The sequence below is a fragment of the Mytilus edulis genome, chromosome 11 (genome assembly GCF_963676685.1).
Source record: "Mytilus edulis chromosome 11, xbMytEdul2.2, whole genome shotgun sequence".
In the NCBI taxonomy this organism is placed as follows: Eukaryota; Metazoa; Mollusca; class Bivalvia; order Mytilida; family Mytilidae; genus Mytilus; species Mytilus edulis.
In genome coordinates, this window is record NC_092354.1 from 67519205 (window position 1) to 67541092 (window position 21888).

At 31.4% G+C, this 21888-nt stretch overlaps 1 protein-coding gene and 2 long non-coding RNA genes across 3 annotated transcripts; all 3 read left to right on the forward strand.

Moving 5' to 3' along the window:
• Positions 1-790: 790 nt before the first annotated feature.
• Positions 791-6998, forward strand: LOC139494513 (leucine-rich repeat and immunoglobulin-like domain-containing nogo receptor-interacting protein 3). Its single transcript, XM_071282672.1, has 7 exons — positions 791-819; positions 2393-2560; positions 2921-2992; positions 4323-4394; positions 5823-5894; positions 6332-6403; positions 6923-6998. Exons 1-7 carry the CDS (start codon positions 791-793, stop codon positions 6996-6998), a joined length of 561 nt encoding a protein of 186 aa, XP_071138773.1.
• A 1112-nt stretch (positions 6999-8110) lies between these two features.
• On the forward strand, positions 8111-10369 carry LOC139494960 (uncharacterized). The gene is made up of 4 exons (XR_011657222.1): positions 8111-8182; positions 8668-8739; positions 9211-9282; positions 10298-10369. It is a non-coding gene; the product is annotated as an uncharacterized lncRNA (long non-coding RNA).
• A 1250-nt stretch (positions 10370-11619) lies between these two features.
• On the forward strand, positions 11620-16143 carry LOC139494961 (uncharacterized). Its single transcript, XR_011657223.1, has 4 exons — positions 11620-11691; positions 12076-12147; positions 14799-14870; positions 16070-16143. It is a non-coding gene; the product is annotated as an uncharacterized lncRNA (long non-coding RNA).
• Positions 16144-21888: the final 5745 nt, after the last annotated feature.

Below are 21888 nucleotides of genomic sequence, written 5' to 3' on the forward strand. Positions count from 1 at the left end.
TCACTATCAAAGATTTGTTATATTTCACTGTATATATATCTTCACAAAGCAATGCGCAGTACAAGTGACGTAATCTTCAACGTGTTGAAGGCGGTCATTATATAGTAGAAGTAGAAGTAGAAGTAGAAATCTTATAAAAATATTTCTCCGATGAGTAGGATAACCTTCTATTCACTTCGATATTTGTACATGTAACGTATGATCATTAAAAAATATAGAACATCTGCTATTATATAGCAAAGTAATTGGAAGTGATTTATTTCTTCTAAATTCCAAAGTGACCTTACTGCAGTGACGTCATTTAGAACTGTTCTACAGTCCTGTCTGATTTAGTCAGTTCTGCTGACAGTTCTACGGTTAGAAGTGATTTGGACAGTTCTACCTAGAACTGATTTAGACAGTTCTACCCTAGAACTGATCCTGACAGTTCTACCTAGAACTGATTTAGTCAGTTCTACCTAGAACTGATTCTGACAGTTCTACTTAGAACAGTTCTAGGGTAAAACTGTTCTAGGTAGAACTGTTCTAGGACAGGTTAGAACAGTTCTATGACAGAATATTCTGACAGTTCTATTGAGAGGTTAGAAGTGATCTCCACTGTACATGAATATACTTGTATAGGGTAAAAGGGTTTTAAATTGCCGAGGCAGATTTCGTCTCGTGCGGTTAATGCCGGGAGTTTCAACAAAAGCTATCATGGTATAATTTACGAAACACCACAAAACTATCTAAAAGATATGAAATATCTATAACTAAATGTGTGTAAATAAGTCCGTACATAACCCGTATAATGTCGAGATATATCAATGTTTTTATAAGGTAGGTGTTTAATACCGAAGGAACGATTATATTCATAGATGAAGCTCTTAATAAATAATGTAGAGCGTACCAATTTTTAAGGTACCAGATGCCCATTTCGACATCTCTGTTCTGTGATGTTTGAGGCCAAAATATTTGAATATCCAAAATTTAATACAAATATTGAAGATGATTTAAGAACAAAAGTCTTACAAAAGTACTGTACTCAAATTCAAATTAAAAAAGGGGTGGTCCATAAAGAAAAAAAAGCCAACGTTACCAATCATAGGAACTAGTGAAAAACAAGTGTGACAACAATTGGCATCCAGGAGAAGTTGAAGACCGCCATCGGGTGCGTAATTTTCTGGCTGTGTTGGCATTGTGTTGTTTTCTACTTTTTGTTCGGGTTGTTGTCTATTAGAGACAGTCGCCATTTCCATTTTCAATTTATTAGCAAACATCATAGACGACGTACATAATATCACAACTCTATTTAAAGATACAATAAAACAAACAAAAATTTATCTTACAAAGACGCCAACAAAAAAAGTTTAGTGATTACTAGTAGTTATGACTACTGTAGATTAATTTATTTTCGTTGGTACTAATTTTTCGTGGATTGAGGAAAAGTTGTGTGTTCATGGATACTGAATTTCGTTGTTTTTGCAAAATCTGCATACATTCTAATTCGTTGAACATTTAAATTTGTGGTTTCCCGGTACACACGGAACTAGTGTCAATGAGACAACTCTACATTCAAGTCACGATGTATAAAATGTTAACAATCCGAGGTAAAATTACGCCTTTAAACACGGAACCATAGGTCGCATCCAACAGCAAGTTTTAAAGAATCCCAAAATGACTAGTATGAAATAATTGAAATAGTAAAATCAACGGTCTAAACTATATAAAAATGATAAACTTTTTATCCACACCAACAAATGACAACCACTCAACAGCAGGCAAATGCGTGTACATAAATGCCTATTAAGAAAATGGCGACAAGGCACGCCAACACAAAATACAAAAATCTTGTGTAAACTAAAACTTCAAACAAAAACAAAAAGCACAAGAATTAATCTTATCGTCTGCATGTGTTATTAGTACCAATCCAAATATGTTAGAAGGATCAGCACGCTATAATAAATGTTTTGAAAAGATAATAATTTTAACACCTAAATACAAATTTAAGACATTTTTGCTTCATGTACTTCTCCAAACCCTGGTTAATAAACAATCATTTTTAAATTTGACATTAAACGGCATTTGCAGTAAAGTTGTATTTTCATAACATGTTGCTGCTTAAGATAGTTTTAGCTATGTGATCGCTAGAGAGCATCCTTTTCAACTAGTACTATTACCTATTTAGACACAGCGACACAGGAGCCGAGGGGTACAATTGTCAACCTACAATTCGGGCAAAACGAATAATTATTAAAATATAAGAAAATAAAAAATGAAACAGGACAATGGCTAACTTGTAGATTATTGGATTATAAGACGATAGAACATATTTTTAAATCTCCTTTATGAATTTGTGTTTCCTCATTCATAAGTTTGAAATTTGATATTTCATACGCACATATCTTTTTAGTATATTCATGTTTACGCTCGCATATGAGGAAACTATTGAATGTGAGTACGCCTTAGATTCCAATTTTACCTGTTTATGCAAGGTGGTTAAAGCTGCTGTAGATATTGACTGTACTTACCTAGATCTTGTGGCAGTTCCGTCCGGCATTCCAAACAACACTGTCATCTTGTAAGTCAATATTATAAAAATTGATACATCGCCAAGAAAAATAATGTGTAATTATATTGAGCAAACAAATAAAATATTTTCTTTTTTCTATCAGTAACGTAGTATATAGGGATCTAGTTATACAAGCGAGCTTTGCGAGTTATAAATTAGCAATTATTACATGCTTTTATATATTTCTATATGTTTGTCAATTATTGCATACTTTGTCAAATTTAGTAATAAACAATCGGAAATAGTGGGCAATATACTGTTGCTGCGATACATAGAACATATCTGTAACTGTTCATATCAGTCAAGACACCCATATTGTGAAGAGGATGTATTTAAAGAATGATTCATTTAAAAAAATCTATTTTTCAGAGAACTGAACAATAATAACATTCAAAGTATCAACACAAGCAGTTTTATAGATCTGCTCGAACTTAAAAGCCTGTAAGTATTGCGTATTTCAATGTTTCTTAAACAAATCCGTACATGTAGCAAGGAAGACTACTCCAGCAAAAAAAAACAAAAAAAAACAGAAACACTTTAAGGATGTTCTCTACTCTGTTTAAAAATAACAATCTTTTTAAAAGACTGTCATAAATTGAAAGAATATAAATAAAGAAACTTTTAAAGCAGAAAAAAAATGTAGGGTCTGTGTGCTGGTTTTTGAGATATAAGCCGTTGAAAATTTGGGGGGAAATAATTCTCTCTAGATTTTTCTTTCACATAACATTGGCACCTTTTTTGTTTAAAAAACTATGAAAAAATAACAAGGATTTCATATGATTTTGAAATATGGCTTTTTAAATCATATGTAATAAAAATATGAAAAGAAAAGTTAATGTTAATACATGGATAAAACCAGAGGATTCCGAAAATCTGGCAAAAATTCTAAAAGTAGAGGAGCAAACATCCTTAATGAAATATATGCATGCAGCTTTTGAAAGAAAACTGTTAAAACCAGCATATGCTCAAATTTATATCACACTCAATAGCAAAAAATATAAATCACTATTTATTACTATATGATAAAATTTGATGCGACTGTCATACAAGTGAGATGTTAAGCTAGCTATAAAACCAGGTTCAATCCACCATTTTCTACATTTGAAAATGCCTGTACCAAGTCGGGAATATGACAGTTCTTGTCCATTCGTTTTTGATGCGTTTTATTATTTGATTTTGACATGTGATTATGGACTTTCCGAATTGATTTTCCTCTGAGTTCAGTATTTTTGTGATTTTACTTTTTACAGCACAATCTCAATATCTTAATTATATCTTTAGACGGGTAGCATTCAAAATTGCTAGTCAGCTACGTTGTTTGCTTCACTACAATATCATTTTATGTCTCTATTTGTTAAGATTTTCTTAGAACATGTATCATTTTTTTCTTTCTAACATGTTTAATATAAACGGGTTTTGTTTTAGACAGGAGGTTTTTGATATGATATGTATAGTTGAAACCATACGTAATTTTTTAATACCTGGCATTATAGTTTTGTTTTTGACGATTATCAGCCAAAACTGTATAACCACATTTTGCCCACCGGAGTTACACCATATACTTTAAAAATTCTGATAATGCGTGTTGTTAATAGAATATTTGATAAGTTTAATTTTTATTCAATATTGTATGCAAACACGTGTTATGAAAGAGACAAAAGGAAGACAAAAACTGAAATTAACCTAGCTACTTGTCGTGCTGTTGTCGCCGATTTCAATAAAATACTTTTAATGAAATAAAAGAGAAAACATGTCTTTCATTGTTTTTCAGAAATGTGCTACAAAACAAGTTGATGCACATCGTCAATGGCATGTTTTCGGATATATCTAGTCTACAAGTATTGTATGTTAATTTATTAATTCATATATTTAACGTATTATGTCCCAATAATGTTGAAAGCCAAGTTGTCTGATATGGTCCCTGTCGCCTTTTTCTTCTTGTCATATGTATGCATCTAGTTTTATAGCAATAAACTTAATATGACCACTGACTAACAAACTGAGTTATAGTCTCTTTTAAAACGTATCGTTTAAACGAAATTGGGAGATGTGGTATGATTTCCAAAATGAGACAACTATCCACTAATGAAGTGGATAACAGAATTTATAGTAATTGTGCATATGTGTTTTAGCTTTATTGAGGAAATTGTTTCAATAATGTCCTTATATATATTATATTCTGCATCTGAAAAACGAACTTACTTGATGCAAGAGTTTACAATTATTTGTAACTTAAATAACGAGTTATGCTTTTTAGACATACATGACTATTAATGGTCAACTAATCGCAAAGATACATCTAAACGTAAGGAAAGCATAAAATAACAACTCGTGCTAACATTGCCAAATTACATCTATGTACTATGTGTTTGAATATATTGTGTGCACCATCAAATTATGACTTTATCAAATAATTAAACACACTGTTTTGTTAATTACTGTTTTCCTCTTGAAATTAGAAAAAAAATTAAAACGAACATAATAATTTTATGATTGATAGTCAACATACTGCTGAGAATACCATTAAAATAAAAGTTACACACGATAGGATTGCCAATGATACAAATATCCAACAGAGTTCAAATGAAGCTAACTAAAGCAATTATAGGCCCCAGCATGGAATTTAAAAATGATAAAAATCTTTACTGTTTTGTTTGCTTGTAAAGGTCTTGTCAGTAAAAATATGAAACCATTCAAAGAAGAAAATATACTACGTATTTAATGCATGACAGTTTACGAACAACAAATATGACAAACCTGAACCACCGATATCCCATGACCTACATGATCTTTTTCACAGATTTTTTTAAAAATCTCACAACTTAAATTGATGGTAATCTGTAACGAAGTATTCATGACTAGCAAGTGGTTTACACGAAGGATTGTTGGTGAAAAGAGTTGCAAACATTTGACCCGGGTAGACACATAACGAATGTGGCAGGTTCAGTCGTGTGTGTAATCGACTACCCCTCCCCTAGCTTGGAGCAGTGGTGGAACAGCACAAGCCACACAGCATAAGAATAAACCTAGAAAAATCAGCTGCAATTAACATGACTCAAAGGGTTGGTATATGCACTAAGACAATCATTTAATAAGAATTAAACGCAAAGTTCCGAAAAAAAATAATCGTAGTTACTGCAAGCTAGCTACCTGTATATATAAGTACAACATATAAACATAATGTCAAGAAAGTAAAATCATTTCGTTCATATGTAGAACTCGTAACTCTTTTATTGACTTTGTCTTTTACATTTCTGTAAACCATCCTCAGAAACTTGGATTACAACCATATGACAGCCATAGAAGAATATGCTTTCTCTGGATTAAACAACCTGACTGAGTTGTAAGTATAACTTGTTAAATGATACAAAACAGAAAAAAAATGTTCCGAGACATTTATAATTTTTGTTCTAAATTTTAAGTTTGAAGATAATCAAAATTAGTAGTGCTACGTTTTCTGTTTTTATAGTTAATATAAACATAAGAAGTATTGTTATGATTGTCAAGTTTGTAGAAGTATCGAAATAAACATTATCACGTTCACTGCTCCATGTGTGTATCTACTCGATCTTGAAAGAACAGAACGAAACGGTAATATGTTTTTTTTCCAAATTCATTATTTATAAAAATATTTATACAAAAATAGATTCTCCCTCTATCTGTTTGGGAGTAAGGAATTGCAAAAGTGCAATGTTTAAAAGAGCTTTTATCATAAACATGCATGCATTATAAATATAAATGGCGATCTACTTTGAACTTGTTCTAATAAATTAATTACAGATACTTGAGCGGAAATAAACTGACAATCATTGCAAGTACTGGCTTCCTTGATCTGCATTCGCTTCAAATACTGTAAGTATTCATCAGTTGTCATTCTTTAAATACTAATGATTTTTTGCAACAACAAAAGGATAGTAAATAAATTCGTTTTCTTATCTTCGTGTCCTGTTTTGTACAAGCCACCCTCCCTTCCCTAACCTTTGAAACTGTTATTTTTTTCCGAATCCCTTTATTTGATTATTTATTTGTCATGTGTGACATATGTACCTATACCATATGATGTTGTTTAAATTGATATTATAACTGTTTAAGCATTCTGAGCTTAAACGCATGTCTTGATTTACCGACATTAGACACGCTCATCATTTAACTTTTGAAAAACATAGATATATATATATATATATACGAAGAAACTTTTGAGCTATATGTTCACAAGAACATACAGACATATCAATCATATCAATATATCTTTTAATTTCTATATGATTAGGAAAATTGAATACGAGGTTCTCGATTCAATTGTCTCAGCAGAAAACACTGTTATTGTTATATGATAGTTTTATCCTGTTAATGATTTCTTCTTTGTTTTAGTGATTTGAGTTACAACAAATTAAGTTCTCTATCTCCAGGACTGTTTGATCAATTGGAATCATTGGTTGAATTGTGAGTATTCTATTCAGTCAAATATTTCAATTATAAAAACTTACAAAAGTACTTCAAATATGAAGAACAGGTAGTAAATATAAAATGTTTGAAAATTATCTTATATTGATATTATTCACTTACGAATAGACACAGAGCCTTATATTAACTTAAAGATACTTAAACTACTTTGCTTTGATCTGTTAGCAGTATAAAAATAAGGACCTGAGGTATGACTGCCAATGAGACAACAATAAACAAAAGTTCAAAAAAAGTGGAAGTAAGTAACTTTAGGCAACTATACGGCCTGCGACAATGAGAAAACCCCATACCGTATAGTCGGCTATAAAAGGTACTGGCATATAAAATACGAAAAGATTCAGTTTAGAAAACTAGCATTTTAGTTTTTAATAAAGCAATTACCTAAAATCAAATAAGACAGATATGAACCAACGACAACCGTTGAACTACAGGCTCCTGACTCGGGACAGACACATACATATTCTGGCAGTGTTACACATGTTAGTGAGCGCTCAACCCTTTCCTAACCTTGGATAGTGGTGTAACAGAACAACTTGAGACACCACTACAACATCAGTTGAAAAAAAAATTCAGAACAATACAAATAAGAAATATACCAAACACAGACAGAACGACGAAGGGTATTTATCCATCCTGCATCCCTAATAGCAAACATGACTAACTTCAGATATGAAAGTACTCGCCGTTACTGACAGCTAGTTGAAAGCAAATAACAAATAGTTAAACAATATTTATAGATGCAAACTTGGGCCACTAAAATTCCTGATAAAAAATTAATTTAGTTAAACAGAAAAATGAACAGTCTATCCATTGACACTTTAATACACCACATGTTCTTATATCTATTATATAAAGACATCATGCATCAAATATCAACTGAATTGCAATCGAAATAGAGGATATTTTTACTTAGTTTTCCGTTGTTAAATTTTGTATGTTTTAGTTCAGAATAAGGACAAGATCGATGTTACTATTTAAACTGTATAGAATAATTCATAGCTGTAGGAAAAGGAAAATGACAAATTTCAATTTCTGTCATTATATTATAGATTTACATGGTAATGTTTGTTATGTTGCTTATCTTTTGGTTTTCAGAAATTTACAAAATAACATGTTGTCAAGTATCCCTGAAAACCCGTTGGACCATCTACGGAATATTCAAACACTGTAAGTTACAAGTACTCATAAAAGTATGATAACCGCAAGTGTCATGCACCTTGAAATATAAGATAGTGATTTTTTTCAAGTATTTTTGAATAAACTTTATTTTGTTTGCTATATAAAAAATGGTTTATATTGTGAAATAAAAGAGTCAATTTTAATGCCACTGTGAAAGGTATGACGTTCTGGACACGTAGATAGTATTTTTTTATAAATAAAATTGGTATGTTACACATAGTTTTCGCAAATCAAAACCTAATTAAAAGCCTCATAAGAAGATGAATAAACCAAAATCTCATTTTTATATACGACATCCACCGACAAGTTGTTGACAAGAACCAGACATGAGGCTGTCTCAGAAGTGTATGCGGGATATATTTTAGTCTTTCTGTGGACCTTACGGAGCCCTGGTATCGTATAACGTTTTTTTTTAAGTTTGAAACGTAGTTGTTTGACTGTGTATTGTTTTTCTACATACAATTTCATTACAGAACGTTTAGTCACCAAGATATTAAACATATCCACCCAAACGCATTCAGCGGACTTCGGAATCTTCGAAACATGTAAGTAATGACGATAGTGGTGGTGTTTTTTTTGTATTTTTTTTGTTTTTTTTTTTGTGTCTTATCATTTACTTTGTATCTCCGACTTCAATTTGTTGCAATTTATTTTAATAAGTATAACCGACTATGATCATATTAACTTCCCTTTTTAGATGCTTTATATATTCTTGATAGAAACACGAAAACTAGAAGTATTGGCTACATCTGAACTCTTAGTTTTCAAACTCATTTATTTACTTGATACATTTTAAAGCTTATAATTCCTTAAAGGAATATGAAGGGAGCATTTTTTCAAATTGCATTGAAAAAAAGCATATGGACTAATGAAAATGTTTGGTACACCTAATTCAAGATACTTGATTCAGATTAATTTCGACTAAACTGCCTGCAAGTCGTCAGAATCCATAAAAAATAAATTATAATAGATATGTTAATATCATGGTATTTGATTTGATATATATCTCATTGTAGTGATTTGTCTTTCAACAAGATTCCCAATATTAGGCAAGGCTTATTTGAAGACCAACAACGCCTTGAAATACTGTAAGTGTAATCGTTCAATTCAATTTATATTCGATCATAAATGACAAAAACATTGTACGATCAGAAATTAAAAATACATACTAAATACAAATTGTGACTTGGATGGAGAGTTCAACTTATCTCAATGGCAATCAAACCATCTATTCTTATATCTAAGTAAACTCACTCCATCAGGGAACGTGTACGGCCTTCTTCAACAGGTTACCAATAGTGCATATACATGTATCTTGTAGTATAGCAAAAAAAAGGGATCTAACAACAAAAGCAGATAATCCCGTCAACATGTAATTTGAGTCTTGAGTCTCATGCACATATACACGACATGTAATTACTCAAGATCTTTATGGCTCTACCTTCACATTCTTATTCTCTGCTTTCCATACATTTTCATTTGTTTGAAATATAGAACTTTTGTCTGATTTTGAAAATAACAAAATAACAAAATAATTTGGAATACCATTATAATCTTTCTGGTTGTTAGTTCATTTGAGCAGTTAAGGATTGGATGTTATATCATTATTGTCAACAACAACAAACTTGTCTCCTGATATCAATGCGTCAAGGTAAATGTAAGGTTAACATCGAATTTCTAAGGTTTATAAATTGAACAAATATTAATTGTGTAAAGTGTATATACAATGACCACAGTTTTTCCTAGTGAAGCTTGTAATTATGACTGCTTTTTAGAAGGACCATTTATTTGGAATTTCAGAAAATGAAAAAAACAAAGATAAAAGAAAAAAAAAATCAAAATTATAGTTTGAAGATTTCAAGTTAACTTCGTAGGAAGAAGGTATAAATAAAAGAATGAGACCAGAAATCACTGACGAAAAAATCAGAATGAAAAAAATGAGTCACGAAAGAAATACAACATACTTTCTAAAGAATAAAAATTTAAAAATGTAAAAAGACGTTATTGTACATATTTTTTATGACATTGACATCAAATTCCATCTAACTGTTTCCATACTGGTCGTGTTGTTAGTCCGTTATTTACCATGAAATTACCTTACAGGAATTTAGGAACCAATGCAATAATTGAAATAGAGGATTTTGCTTTTTCGAATTTGACATCTCTTAGTAGCCTGTAAGTATGCTATATTTTGGTTCAGTAAAGATACAAAAAGGTTAAAAAAACAAAAATATCGAACCCCAACATTTTATCAAATGTGACATTCAAAATTTAAATCATATCAAACGGAGATCAAGTGTCATATGGCTAAATTTTACAGACTTTTCCTAGTAAAGAATTTCTTTAAAAAAAAAACCAACAAAAGAATAACTAAAATATGCAAGGTATATATTATATTGTAGCGCGTTTTAATGTATGTTCATAACACTTAATATATTAAAAATTAATTAATCTAAAGCTGGCAAATGCACATACATTTGCATTCCCTATTTAATAGTTTGTATTGACGTTTTAAAACCGACTTTAAGAGACCTCACTCTAACATTGTAGCCATTATGTAATGATTGAATGAGCGATTGATTGATTGATTGTTGGTTGCTAAACGTCCAGTGGCAATATTTCATGCATATTCAGGACGAGAACAAGTTCACAATAAATACAATAGGTAGGTCTTGTCATATTAGAGGCCATTTGGGATGATGGTCTGGGAGGTTTGGACTGCCACTGGAAAATGAGGGTATACTGGATAGGGACAGACATTTTGCCTTGCAACAGACCGCCTACGGACCCCTCAAAGAGATGTTGCAAGGGTTCGTAACATGCAAAAAGCGTGGAACTCTCTTTAAACGAGTCATTGGATTTAACGTCCCCATTCTGACCTGACGTGACTGCAAACTTGATACATCCCGCACAGTCACACGGACGCCCCACTTCGGCAAGCGTTTTACTGCCGGTCGGGAGAAGACCAAGTGACCATATTGCTATTCCCCAGTCACCCTTGGGGTCTTTTTTTAATTAGCGAAAGTTACTAGAAAAACCCGATATAATTCGGCAGAAACACTGCGAACGTTTATCAATTAAGGTTGGAGTAAAACAGATCTCATAACGGGCAAAGTTCGAATGTATAGCCTCAGAAAAGACAGGTTATTGATCACCGTAGTTACATATATATTATTACCTGACAAAAAAGGCTCTGCATTTGAAATGGAAAGTTGCTCCCCAACCATTGACACAAAACACGAGAAAAACTAAAAAAAACAAAACAAAAAAAAAAGTATCTACACTTATACACAAAATCTTTAACACAGGTTATATGACTGTAAAAATTTGAACACTTCAGAAAAAATATATAAGCTAACTTCATGTAAGGGAATACAACCTCCGGATACTTATAAAGCAATGAAATACGTTTTCTTTTATTTCAGAGACATACGAGATAACAAGATCGCACACGTAACACATTATACGTTTTACGGATTAGAAAATTTACGTGTGCTGTAAGTAATTACATATGGGTAAATTGGGCTGCTTTTTGTTTTCGAATTATTTTAGTTAATTTGTATTTATAACGAGAAGTTGTCTCATTGGCATTTATACCACATCTTCTTCTATCTGTAATCATTTAAAGACGTGTATCTACTTGAGTTTTGATTTGTTTATTTATATATTTCTTTTAACTTTTTAATTTTTGTATGTCAAAAGGATGAGTCTCTGATGCATCATATTTATTGTTGAGACTCAATGAACTATATTAATATAGATCCGTTGAATCGAATTTAACGCTCTTTGGTGGTATTCTTGTTTTCGTTGTTACTTATTATAATTCAATCTGCATGATGATTGTTCATCGTAATCAATCAAACAATTTTATCTTTCTTCAGGGAGATGCGTTTCAATCAAATATCAGACATTCATGCAGAAGGATTTTTCAGTTTATCTAATCTTCAAAGAATGTAAGTACATGATATACATTTTTTCATAATCCGATTTTGATAAAATGTATTTTTTTCGGGATTATGTTATTCTTTGGAATTGTTAATCCGGATTGATTTCATGGGACCATAATTAAGTCATTCCCTGTGTATTGCGGATCAATTTCTCTATTATGTGTTCTGTTTTATGAAGGTGTTAGTATTCGTGTTGGCAAATCTATATAATACAGATGTATATTTTGTTTCTGTTTTTTTCTGACCCAATTTCATTTTGTTGTTAGTTCAAGGCCGAATAATGACACCCTAACGAATATTGTTCAAAAATTCTTTGAAAACTAATGTAGGGTACCTATAAAGTGCGAAACGAAATAGAAACGAAAAGAAACGAAACGAAACGAAAAGAAACAAAACGAAACGAAAAGAAACGAAATCAACATAAAACGAAACGAAACGAAATAGGAACCAACGAAAAGAAAAGAAACGAATCGAAATCAAATTACGGATCACTTGAATCTTTTTTTATCTATCTAAAAACAAAACTTAAAAAAGATCATAAAATACTTAGACATATACAATATTGTATTACAAGTGTATGTGCCTTATTGTCTTTATAAATATATATGGTTTGAAATTATTTGCTATTGATTTTAAAAATACTTCGTTGATTGAAATTATACTTATTTACTTTGATTGTTACCGGCACTTCAAAACTTAATGTACAAATTCAGACCCAGCCTCTTTGCTTCAAACATAAATCAATAAAAAAAAAACTGATCGATGCCAGTTTGATTTACGACCTTGCTTTTCAAATCACTTTGAAGTTCCTTTGAAGTTCCATATTCCCACAGAAGGGTGTTGATCACGTGGCACTGAGTTTCTTGATATATGGTAATATATATTATATATATTCAGAACTCCAGACACATTTTTAATGTTAAAGAGAGCAGTAATTATGCGAGACAAAAGTAAACTTTATTGCCTTGAATTCCGCCGTCGTTCCCATTGCTTCAAAAAATGTATCAAATCTTCTTACTTGCAAAAAGCTGAAGCTTGTTTATGTTCAAAATAGATTATCCTCATTTTTACCAATATTAAAATTAAATGTTCCTAACTGAATAATATACCTCAACTGCTCAATATTAATATAACAGTAGTTAGTATGATTGCGACTGAGACAGCTATATATAACACGGACCAAAACGACGCGGAAGTGAGCAGCCATGTCACCGTACGGTCTTCAACAATGAGAAAAACGTGCACTATGTGTAGCTATTAGTAGTATATAGGAGACACATATAAAACAATATAACAATGTAAAAATCAGTTAGAATTCGACACGATAAAACAAAACAACCAACAAATAAATTTCATAAGGTATCGATCAAAACTTATGTAAATTACTGAAAGCTAGTTCAAAGAGAATTACAACTACAAAATACAGTTTTCAGATTTATACACGTCCAACAGATTATTCTACAGTCAGACAAACAGAGAAAGCATGATTTCAATGCTAAAAAAAAGTATAAGTATCGACAAGATTTAGAGGTTTCTGATTAACATTATCATTTATTATTTTAAAGCGGCATAGTTCTTAGGATTATGATGTCATGGAATCCCAAATTTATCTTGAGGACTTTAATTACACTGCATTCTTCTATATTTTGATAAGATAACAAAAAGGAAGTTCAATTAAATTTGAATGTTTTGAAATGCCTGTTATACAGATGACGAAGGATATCTTCCAATTGTCTTTCTCTTAATTGAATGTGACGTCAATGTACTATTATGTAGTTGCATGAGCAAAACGAAGGATGTAGCTTGTGAAGTTAGGTCTACTCGCCCTTTCGGAGTATCATATATACTACCCCTGTGTCTGCTGTCTTCAGTCTAAAGTTTTGCATTTCCATGGCGATAAGTTTCTTTCGTGATTCTTTTAATATCGCCTAGCTACCTCTCTCAAGAAGACAATAATCTGGTATTTTCATGTGGACCGAGATTTTTTTTTCGAACGCTACGCGGGACGGATTATTGTTTTCATTGTTCCATGTAGAAAATTTATTTGGGAATTATTCTTTTTTATTGGAAAAATGTGGGCAAGATTATTTTTTTTCAATCCAAGTGCTGGACAGATATTTTTTTTTCTAAATCGGCCAGGATATTTTTTATAAACCCCCCTGCCCCTCCTGTGTGTGCAGTCTAGTATAATTTATAGAGTTCATAATCAAATATTATATATTGTGTTTAAGTCGTTGCTAAACCACAGCTGGTTAACGATTACGCTGAGTTTCACAGTTTTTTTCCTCAATTTTAAAAGAAATTGTATCAAACTAGACAATAAATAATATTTATAAATATAATCGGCTTAATATTCAATTTGATTTAAATTTTATTCCTATTTCGTTTCGTTTCTTTTCTTTTCGTTGGTTCCTATTTCGTTTCGTTCTGTTTTATGTTGATTTCGTTTCTTTTCGTTTCGTTTCGTTTCTTTTCGTTTCTATTTCTTTTCGCACTTTATAGGCACCCACTAATGTAACACGTAAAAAGTACATTTATCATTATAACGTTTTTGCGTTGCTGATGCATTTCGAAACATCTGTCATTTGAGAAGATAACTCAAAAAGTATAAATAAATAATTATACTAAAAGAGTTAAAGTGTTTAAAATATTTGCAGAATGTTGTATCAGAACAAAATATCAACACTGAAAGACTTCACGTTTTCCAAAATGACGGAACTTAATTCCTTGTATGTAGTAAGTTTACTGTTATTCGTATTATTTGTAAAATTCTCCATATCCATTGAACCAAATTTAAGATACAATTAAATTAAAAAGAGAAGCGGACATTACCAACGGTACATAAAAACTCACTACTCGAGGGGAAATCGACAATGCCATAAAGAGATAAGAAAGGAAAAACACGATCTAAAGACAAACACCGTATACAAAATAAAACATATAAAACCAAAGATACAAAAGCCAACAACAGTTGTGATGATCTCAGTTGTTCCAGATTTATAAGCAAATCCTGTAAAATATTCGAACCTCATAGTTAACTCTTATCCATTTGTTGTATGTTTGTTTTACTAAATGATTAGGCATTACAAAATAGAGGATTGGGATTTTTAAAACATGTTTAACTCTTTTTTAACCGCAAAACCCCTTTGACATCCCCACATTGATAACTTTTGCAAATTAACAATTTCTTAAAAGGAACTAAATGTGTAAATTAATAAAATAGAAATGTTTGTTCTTGAAAAATAATACAAAGGATTGTAACCGTAATGTTCCATAACGATCAAACACTTGGACTTCTTTGTGTAATAGTTTTCGAGTAAGCAGACTTTTTTTATCAAGGACTTTATGATATAGAATATAAGCCGCCCTAGAATATCGTGTTGATAGAATTTTGAATCATAGAAATGAGAAGTTCACAATTGATAATCTTTAATCATATGTTACGTTCTCAGCCAACCTTCATATTCAACGGGTATCTTTATTATGTGAGGCAGACTTTAAAAGCAGCTACTACATACTTTATTTCAAATTATATGCGACAAAAGCGTTCAACGCAGTTAAAAATGTTTTATTAAATGAGATATTTCAAAAAACATATATTTTTGTAAGATTGCTGTAAAAACTATACATTGTACACACAAAACATCAATGCATTACACAAATAGAAAGAACAAACTAAAATTGATATGACGACTTAATCACGCAATGTAAAAGGCAGACTATAAGTCTACAACAAGACACGCATTAGATCTAACGAAAATTGTAAAGACGTAGCAAGACCTACTTCACTGATCTCCTATTTTGAATTTAGTTGAGGTAATACAGACATTTTCTAACCTGGTTTTATAACGTGTTTAACCTTTCACTTATATAACAGTCGCAGGCAGCAATTACATTATGTTATTACGCCAGATTAATATTTTCACAGGAATCTCGGACGCAATATGATAACTGGAATAAAACGTAACTGGTTTGTAGGTTTACAAAAGCTTGATAGTTTGTAAGTATGTTAATTTGATGCGTATGTAAATTAAATAATACAATTTAAATATTAAATGAAGCTGATATATGGAAACGATTACTTGGACGAAAGTGCTGACGTTCATTATAGTGTGATTTGTAGACAGATTCAATCTGCGAGCTTGAAATATAGTTGATTTGAAAAACGAATGGTTGAAAGTAAACAATCTCTATTAATTTAGTAATATTAAATTTGTCAACTGGAAAATGATCAAACATGGTACTACTAAAAACAAGCAACTTCTACAAAAAAATCATATACAAATATCAGCTTATAAATACCACTGCTAGATACCTGAATGCATTTTCATAGTGTTTCAATTAAAGGTCGTTTGCAAACACGTTATCTGAAAGAATTGGTTCTCTAAATAATAGTTTAATATAGTATGAACACTGTCAAAAGTATTTGACGGGTCAATATTGCCAGGGACCTCGGGAAACAGTATTTTTTCTATTTCGTCATTTTGTCTTTTTTTTAAATTTCTAGCGATATGCTTACCCGTGAATTGGTAAAAATCAATTTAGTACTAAAATACAGTTGGAGAACAGTCGTTCCCGTTTAATTATGATTTGTCAATTGTCTGAAAAGCAACTGAACAATACATGATTATCCGCAATCAAATAGTTGCTATCTAAAATAAGAAAATTCTGAAAAGTTAACATATTTTGTTTTTTCTATATAGTCTTTTTTATCTTTTTATTATAATCCACTTATCTTTTTCATATCCTACATTTGAATAAATGAACATTTAATCCGAAAAAAAAACGAATTTTATAAGAATTACTATAGAACTTGACTTCAGTAAACAGGTATGCATCTCTAATCAGTTTATTTAACAACTCCTTTCGAATTATCGTTTAAATTATAGGTAAGCTTTAAAAGGGGTGCACCGCCAAAACGATTGCGAAGTGTCCACTACTGTTATCACTTGCCAGTCAACACTGGGGTTGTGAGTACGAACACTGCTCGTGCAGATGCACTCGACTCCGATCTTAATTGACTAGGATTGTCATTTTTACTATGGAATGTCGGTAGTTTTTTACCGGGACTGCGGCTTCTTCCACCAAAAAAAACTGGCCGCAATGATATATCTTAAAGGAGCGCTTGCAAAGTGAATAATTCGACCTCATTTAATCTGTATTCATTTGAACTTTTATTTGACCTCTTAGCTTGCGATAGATAACACGTGAATTGTATGTGTAAAGTTATTTAAAGGGAGAGAATGCCAACATTGAAAGTGAAACAAAAATAAATCATTGGATTGACTGATTCGATCCACAATTAAACATTCTAATACAGGTAAAACGATGATAAACATTTTTTTTATCTGCATTATGAAATTAAATAGACCTAGAATAATTCAACAGCACGTGTTTGCTGAATCTATTTATATCTATATTTATGTTTACATCGCTTATCGGATGACTATAGGTTCATCTCGATAAATAATAAGATGGCGTCTAAACTCAAATACACACGAAACGAAGCTACGTATTTTCATGCCTATGCCTTGTTTATTGTTTTATTTAGACTTTTAATAGTTTGGATAAATGTTTCACATTGTTATAAATCAAATATGAGAATTTGATTAGAATCGGTGAACATGAATTTGACAGCTAGTGTCCCTTTAAATGCGGTGCTAACAAGTGTTGTTAAAACACCAAAAATCAAAATCAAATAAAAACAGAAATTGTAATCTAAGGTGTGAAATCAATCCTTAATGTGATATGTGTCGCAATTTTACTACACATTTTCATTAGACAATATAGTTAATTTTAAAATACTAATCAATACAAGTTCAAGGTGAAATTCAAGTTTTGTCTTATCATGGAAAAAGTCCTAGGAACCTGATATCGAACGTGATATTTCTTTTGGCAATGTTTTTCTGCAATCATGGTTTTATAATTGCCAGACTTATATTGTTTACGTAAAATGTAAAAATGGCGACTGCTAGCAGAAACCCTAGGTGTCCGATGTATTGAAACTAGTTTATTTGTTTATATTCGTAAATCTCATGTTATATAATTGTAGGTCATTATATTCTAACAATATCTCCTCCATCGAAAGTCATTCATTCGACGACCTTGTCTTATTGTCATCTCTGTAAGTATTATACTGTTTGTTGCCTGTGCAGGACAACTGACACTTCAATTCCTACTTATATTTATCACATACACAGACAATCTAAATATACAAATTGCACTGGGAAATAAAGCAGAAAAAAATTAATCATATAACGAATAGCAAAACGTATGATGTATATAAATGCTTAAATATTCACAAACATTTCAAACGTGTACCTAACAGATAGATAAACGACGAGAAAGAAAATAAACCCAATTCATTACATTCAGCAATTATATGGTTACCCTTCCGGACCACCTGAGATCACCCCTAGTTTTTGATGGGGTTCGTGTTGCTTATTATTTAGTTTTCTATGTTGTGTCATGTGTACTATTGTTTTTCTGTTTGTCTTTTTCATTTTCAGCCATGGCATTGTCAGTTTATTTTCGATTTATGAGTTTGACTGTTCCTCTAGTATCTTTCGTCCCTCTTTTTCAAACTAAACGATCAGACAACACCATTGCCTAAATACAAAAGACAAACTATTTCAGAGAACGTTACACTCAGATTAACCTTTCAACAAAATAATCTAATTAAAAACTCTGGCATGCATATATAATCATGTTTACCGTATAACGCCTAAATAAGTTCTTGGCTTGTATTATTATTAAAAATGTTTAGGGTACTACCGTAAATCAACCACGCTGTACAACAATCAATTTTCAATTTCTTGTCTTCAATATGTACACTATTTGTTTGTAAACATGTTTTAGTCTACGGCATATGATCTTGATAGGTTGACAGAAAGTTGCGCGTGTACAAAGTCAAGCTATTTCGAACGTTTCATGTTCGTTATTATTTATAATGGTTTGACATTTTGTGTTTTTACGTCGTTTGGTCAAGATTTCTTAAATATAAGGTTGTTGCTTAAAGGTAAGTTATTGTACCGTGGTTTCAAATGTCACGTTTAGAGTCGTTCACTAAACGGAGTTAGTTGCGTCTGTTGATTAGCATCTTTGTCAAATTGTGATAACTACGACCCAGTCCATAATATGTGTACACTGGGAAGTTGTACAATTAGAACAAGCGACATCAACATGATCAACGTTCAACTTTTTATTCTGGTACTAGTATTGCATGCCATACACATAATAAATATATATCAGCGTATCAATATTTTGTATTTATGGGGAGAACAATACAATTTATTTTCAGGTCACTTTCATTTAATGAAATTCGGACAATAGATATATCGTATGTCCATGGCCTTGTAAATATAACAAATCTGTAAGTCGGTTTTAGCATGCCATGTAGATCTAGCGACAAAACGATAAAATTGAAATAGCGCTAGTTTGGCTATACATGTTGTAAATAATAGTTTATTTAGAATTGTCGTGGATATATGCAAGATTTGCTTTTTTGTAGTTGCATTAAAATTTAACAACATGCATGCATAAATACTATGTGTGTAGTATGAATTTATTATATGTATATGAAAATATCTAACATTGCCGTATGCAAAAATGGTCACCTTTGTAAAAGAGGGACGAAAGATATCAGATGGACAGTCAAACTCATAAATCGAAAATAAACTGACAACACCATGGCTAAAAATGAAAAAGACAAACATACAAACAATAGTACACATGAAAGAACATAGAAAACTAAAGAATACGCAATGTAAGTATACTGTTATCTAGTTCTTTGCAGAAGTCATTGCTGATTTCAAACTAGTGCCTGTCGCATTTAAACTATTGAACACTAAACTGTTTTATAACTATTTACTTATTCTTTCATTTACAGTGTGTTAGTGTGGTAATAACTTATTGAACAATATTCGTTAGTTATTAATAGGTATTGTAATAAGAAGAACGTCTGAAACCGACAATAAAATATTTTGGTCACACTAATGAATTCATTACCTTGCAGTATGTATGTTTGTGTTTAAACGAACACTTTACATAATTTATGTGACGTATAAAATTTTCTGACGTCAGACACTCAAATCAATAAATGTGTTCGTAGATAGTAGATGTTTTTGTGTTCTGTTAAATTGTTCCTTTTAAAATTGTTAAACGATGTACCCATATTTTGACTATTTTATATATTGTGTCTGTTATTTAACGCATCAATGTAAAAATATCGAAAATTGATGAGACTGTCATTAAAGTGAGAGGGTTAGCGCTATAGAACCAGGTTTAATCCACCATTTTCTACATTTGAAAATGCCTGTACCAAGTCAGGAATATGACAGTTCTTGTCCATTCGTTTTTGATGCGTTTTGTTATTTGATTTTGCCATATGATTATGGACTTTCCCAATTGATCTTCCTCTAAGTTCAGTATTTTTGTGATTTTACTTTTCGCTGTCTTAGAACTTGAAACGTATGACATCCTCTTGATATTATTGTATATTTATACATAAACAAAACACTGTTATAAAATTATATAGCTACACTTCTATATTTTTATTTATTTTTTAGAGATTTTGGAGAGAATCCAATAGAGTGCAAACAATGTAGATTAAAAGAGTTCGTAGAATGGTCGAAATCAAAACCGCATATTGTTCTGAGGGGATGGTGTGTCGATGTAAAATCAGCCATAGCGGATGTCAAGGTTTCTTCTTTTGGCAAATGCACAGGTAATTATAATTCTGTTTTTTAAAAATTGATCTGTTTTGAAAGACGTATTGTGTTGACAACATCATTTCAATTTAATGTTCTTTATCTAAAGAATTAACTATTTAAATCAATAAAAAAAAAGCAAACGATGAGGATGCTGATGTGCGATGGTCACGCTGAAAAGCGAAGGTCTTCCATGATGTCTTAATAACTAAAAACAAATGTTACGGGATTTTTATTCAGTACGCCTGACACGCGTTCCGTTTACACAAATCTCATCAGTGACTCTCGGATCAAAATAGTTTCAAAGTCAAACAAGTACAAAAGTTGAAGAGCACTGAGGACCAAAAATTCCATAAAGTTGTGCCAAATACGGCCAAGGTATGCTATTCCTGGGATAAAACAATCCTTAGCTTTTCGAAAAATATTAACATGGAGATAGTGTTAAAGATGTTCATTTGAGATTGTATAATCATGACAGAGAGACCATTAAAAACAGACATCGTGCACGACAAAGGATTTCCTTATTGTCCAGTTGCATTTAAAAAATATATATACGATGATCTATTCTCATACACGCTCTCATTAACATCAAACGAATAAACTAGCTGCTTATTGTATGTCGTTATGTTACTTCTAATAACTGTCTCGTTGTTAAAGTACTTAAATGTAGTACTAGTTTGAATGATCAATAACCTTGCGTATAACGTCTAAAGTGGTAAACCTCTAAACGATGGTTCAATTTTTTTTTTACAAGAGGAGCAACAACGTTTTAGTGATGATACGAAATGTAATGACTATATGGTATCATACTCTGGGTTATTTACCTAATTACCTCAGTTTAACCCATAAATCGACCTGTCAGTTGACATGAGAACGTACAAATGTATACACATGTATCATTGGACATACAGAGTTTTAATCCTTTACACCTCAGGGTAGAAATAATAAAGCTAGTGTTACAATGCCACCCGCGCACTTCAGTGTGACAACAAACGCACTACAGCGTCACGTTCACGGTTTAGATTACACTCGATTGAAA

Bases quoted from the DNA above. Each gene is read 5' to 3' on its own strand.
- LOC139494513 (XM_071282672.1), top strand. From the start codon at position 791: ATGTCGAGATATATCAATGTTTTTATAAG. The intron at 820-2,392 runs GTAGGTGTTTAA...ATATCTTTTTAG, and splicing joins TATATCAATGTTTTTATAAG to TATATTCATGTTTACGCTCG. The intron at 2,993-4,322 runs GTAAGTATTGCG...ATTGTTTTTCAG, and splicing joins CTGCTCGAACTTAAAAGCCT to AAATGTGCTACAAAACAAGT.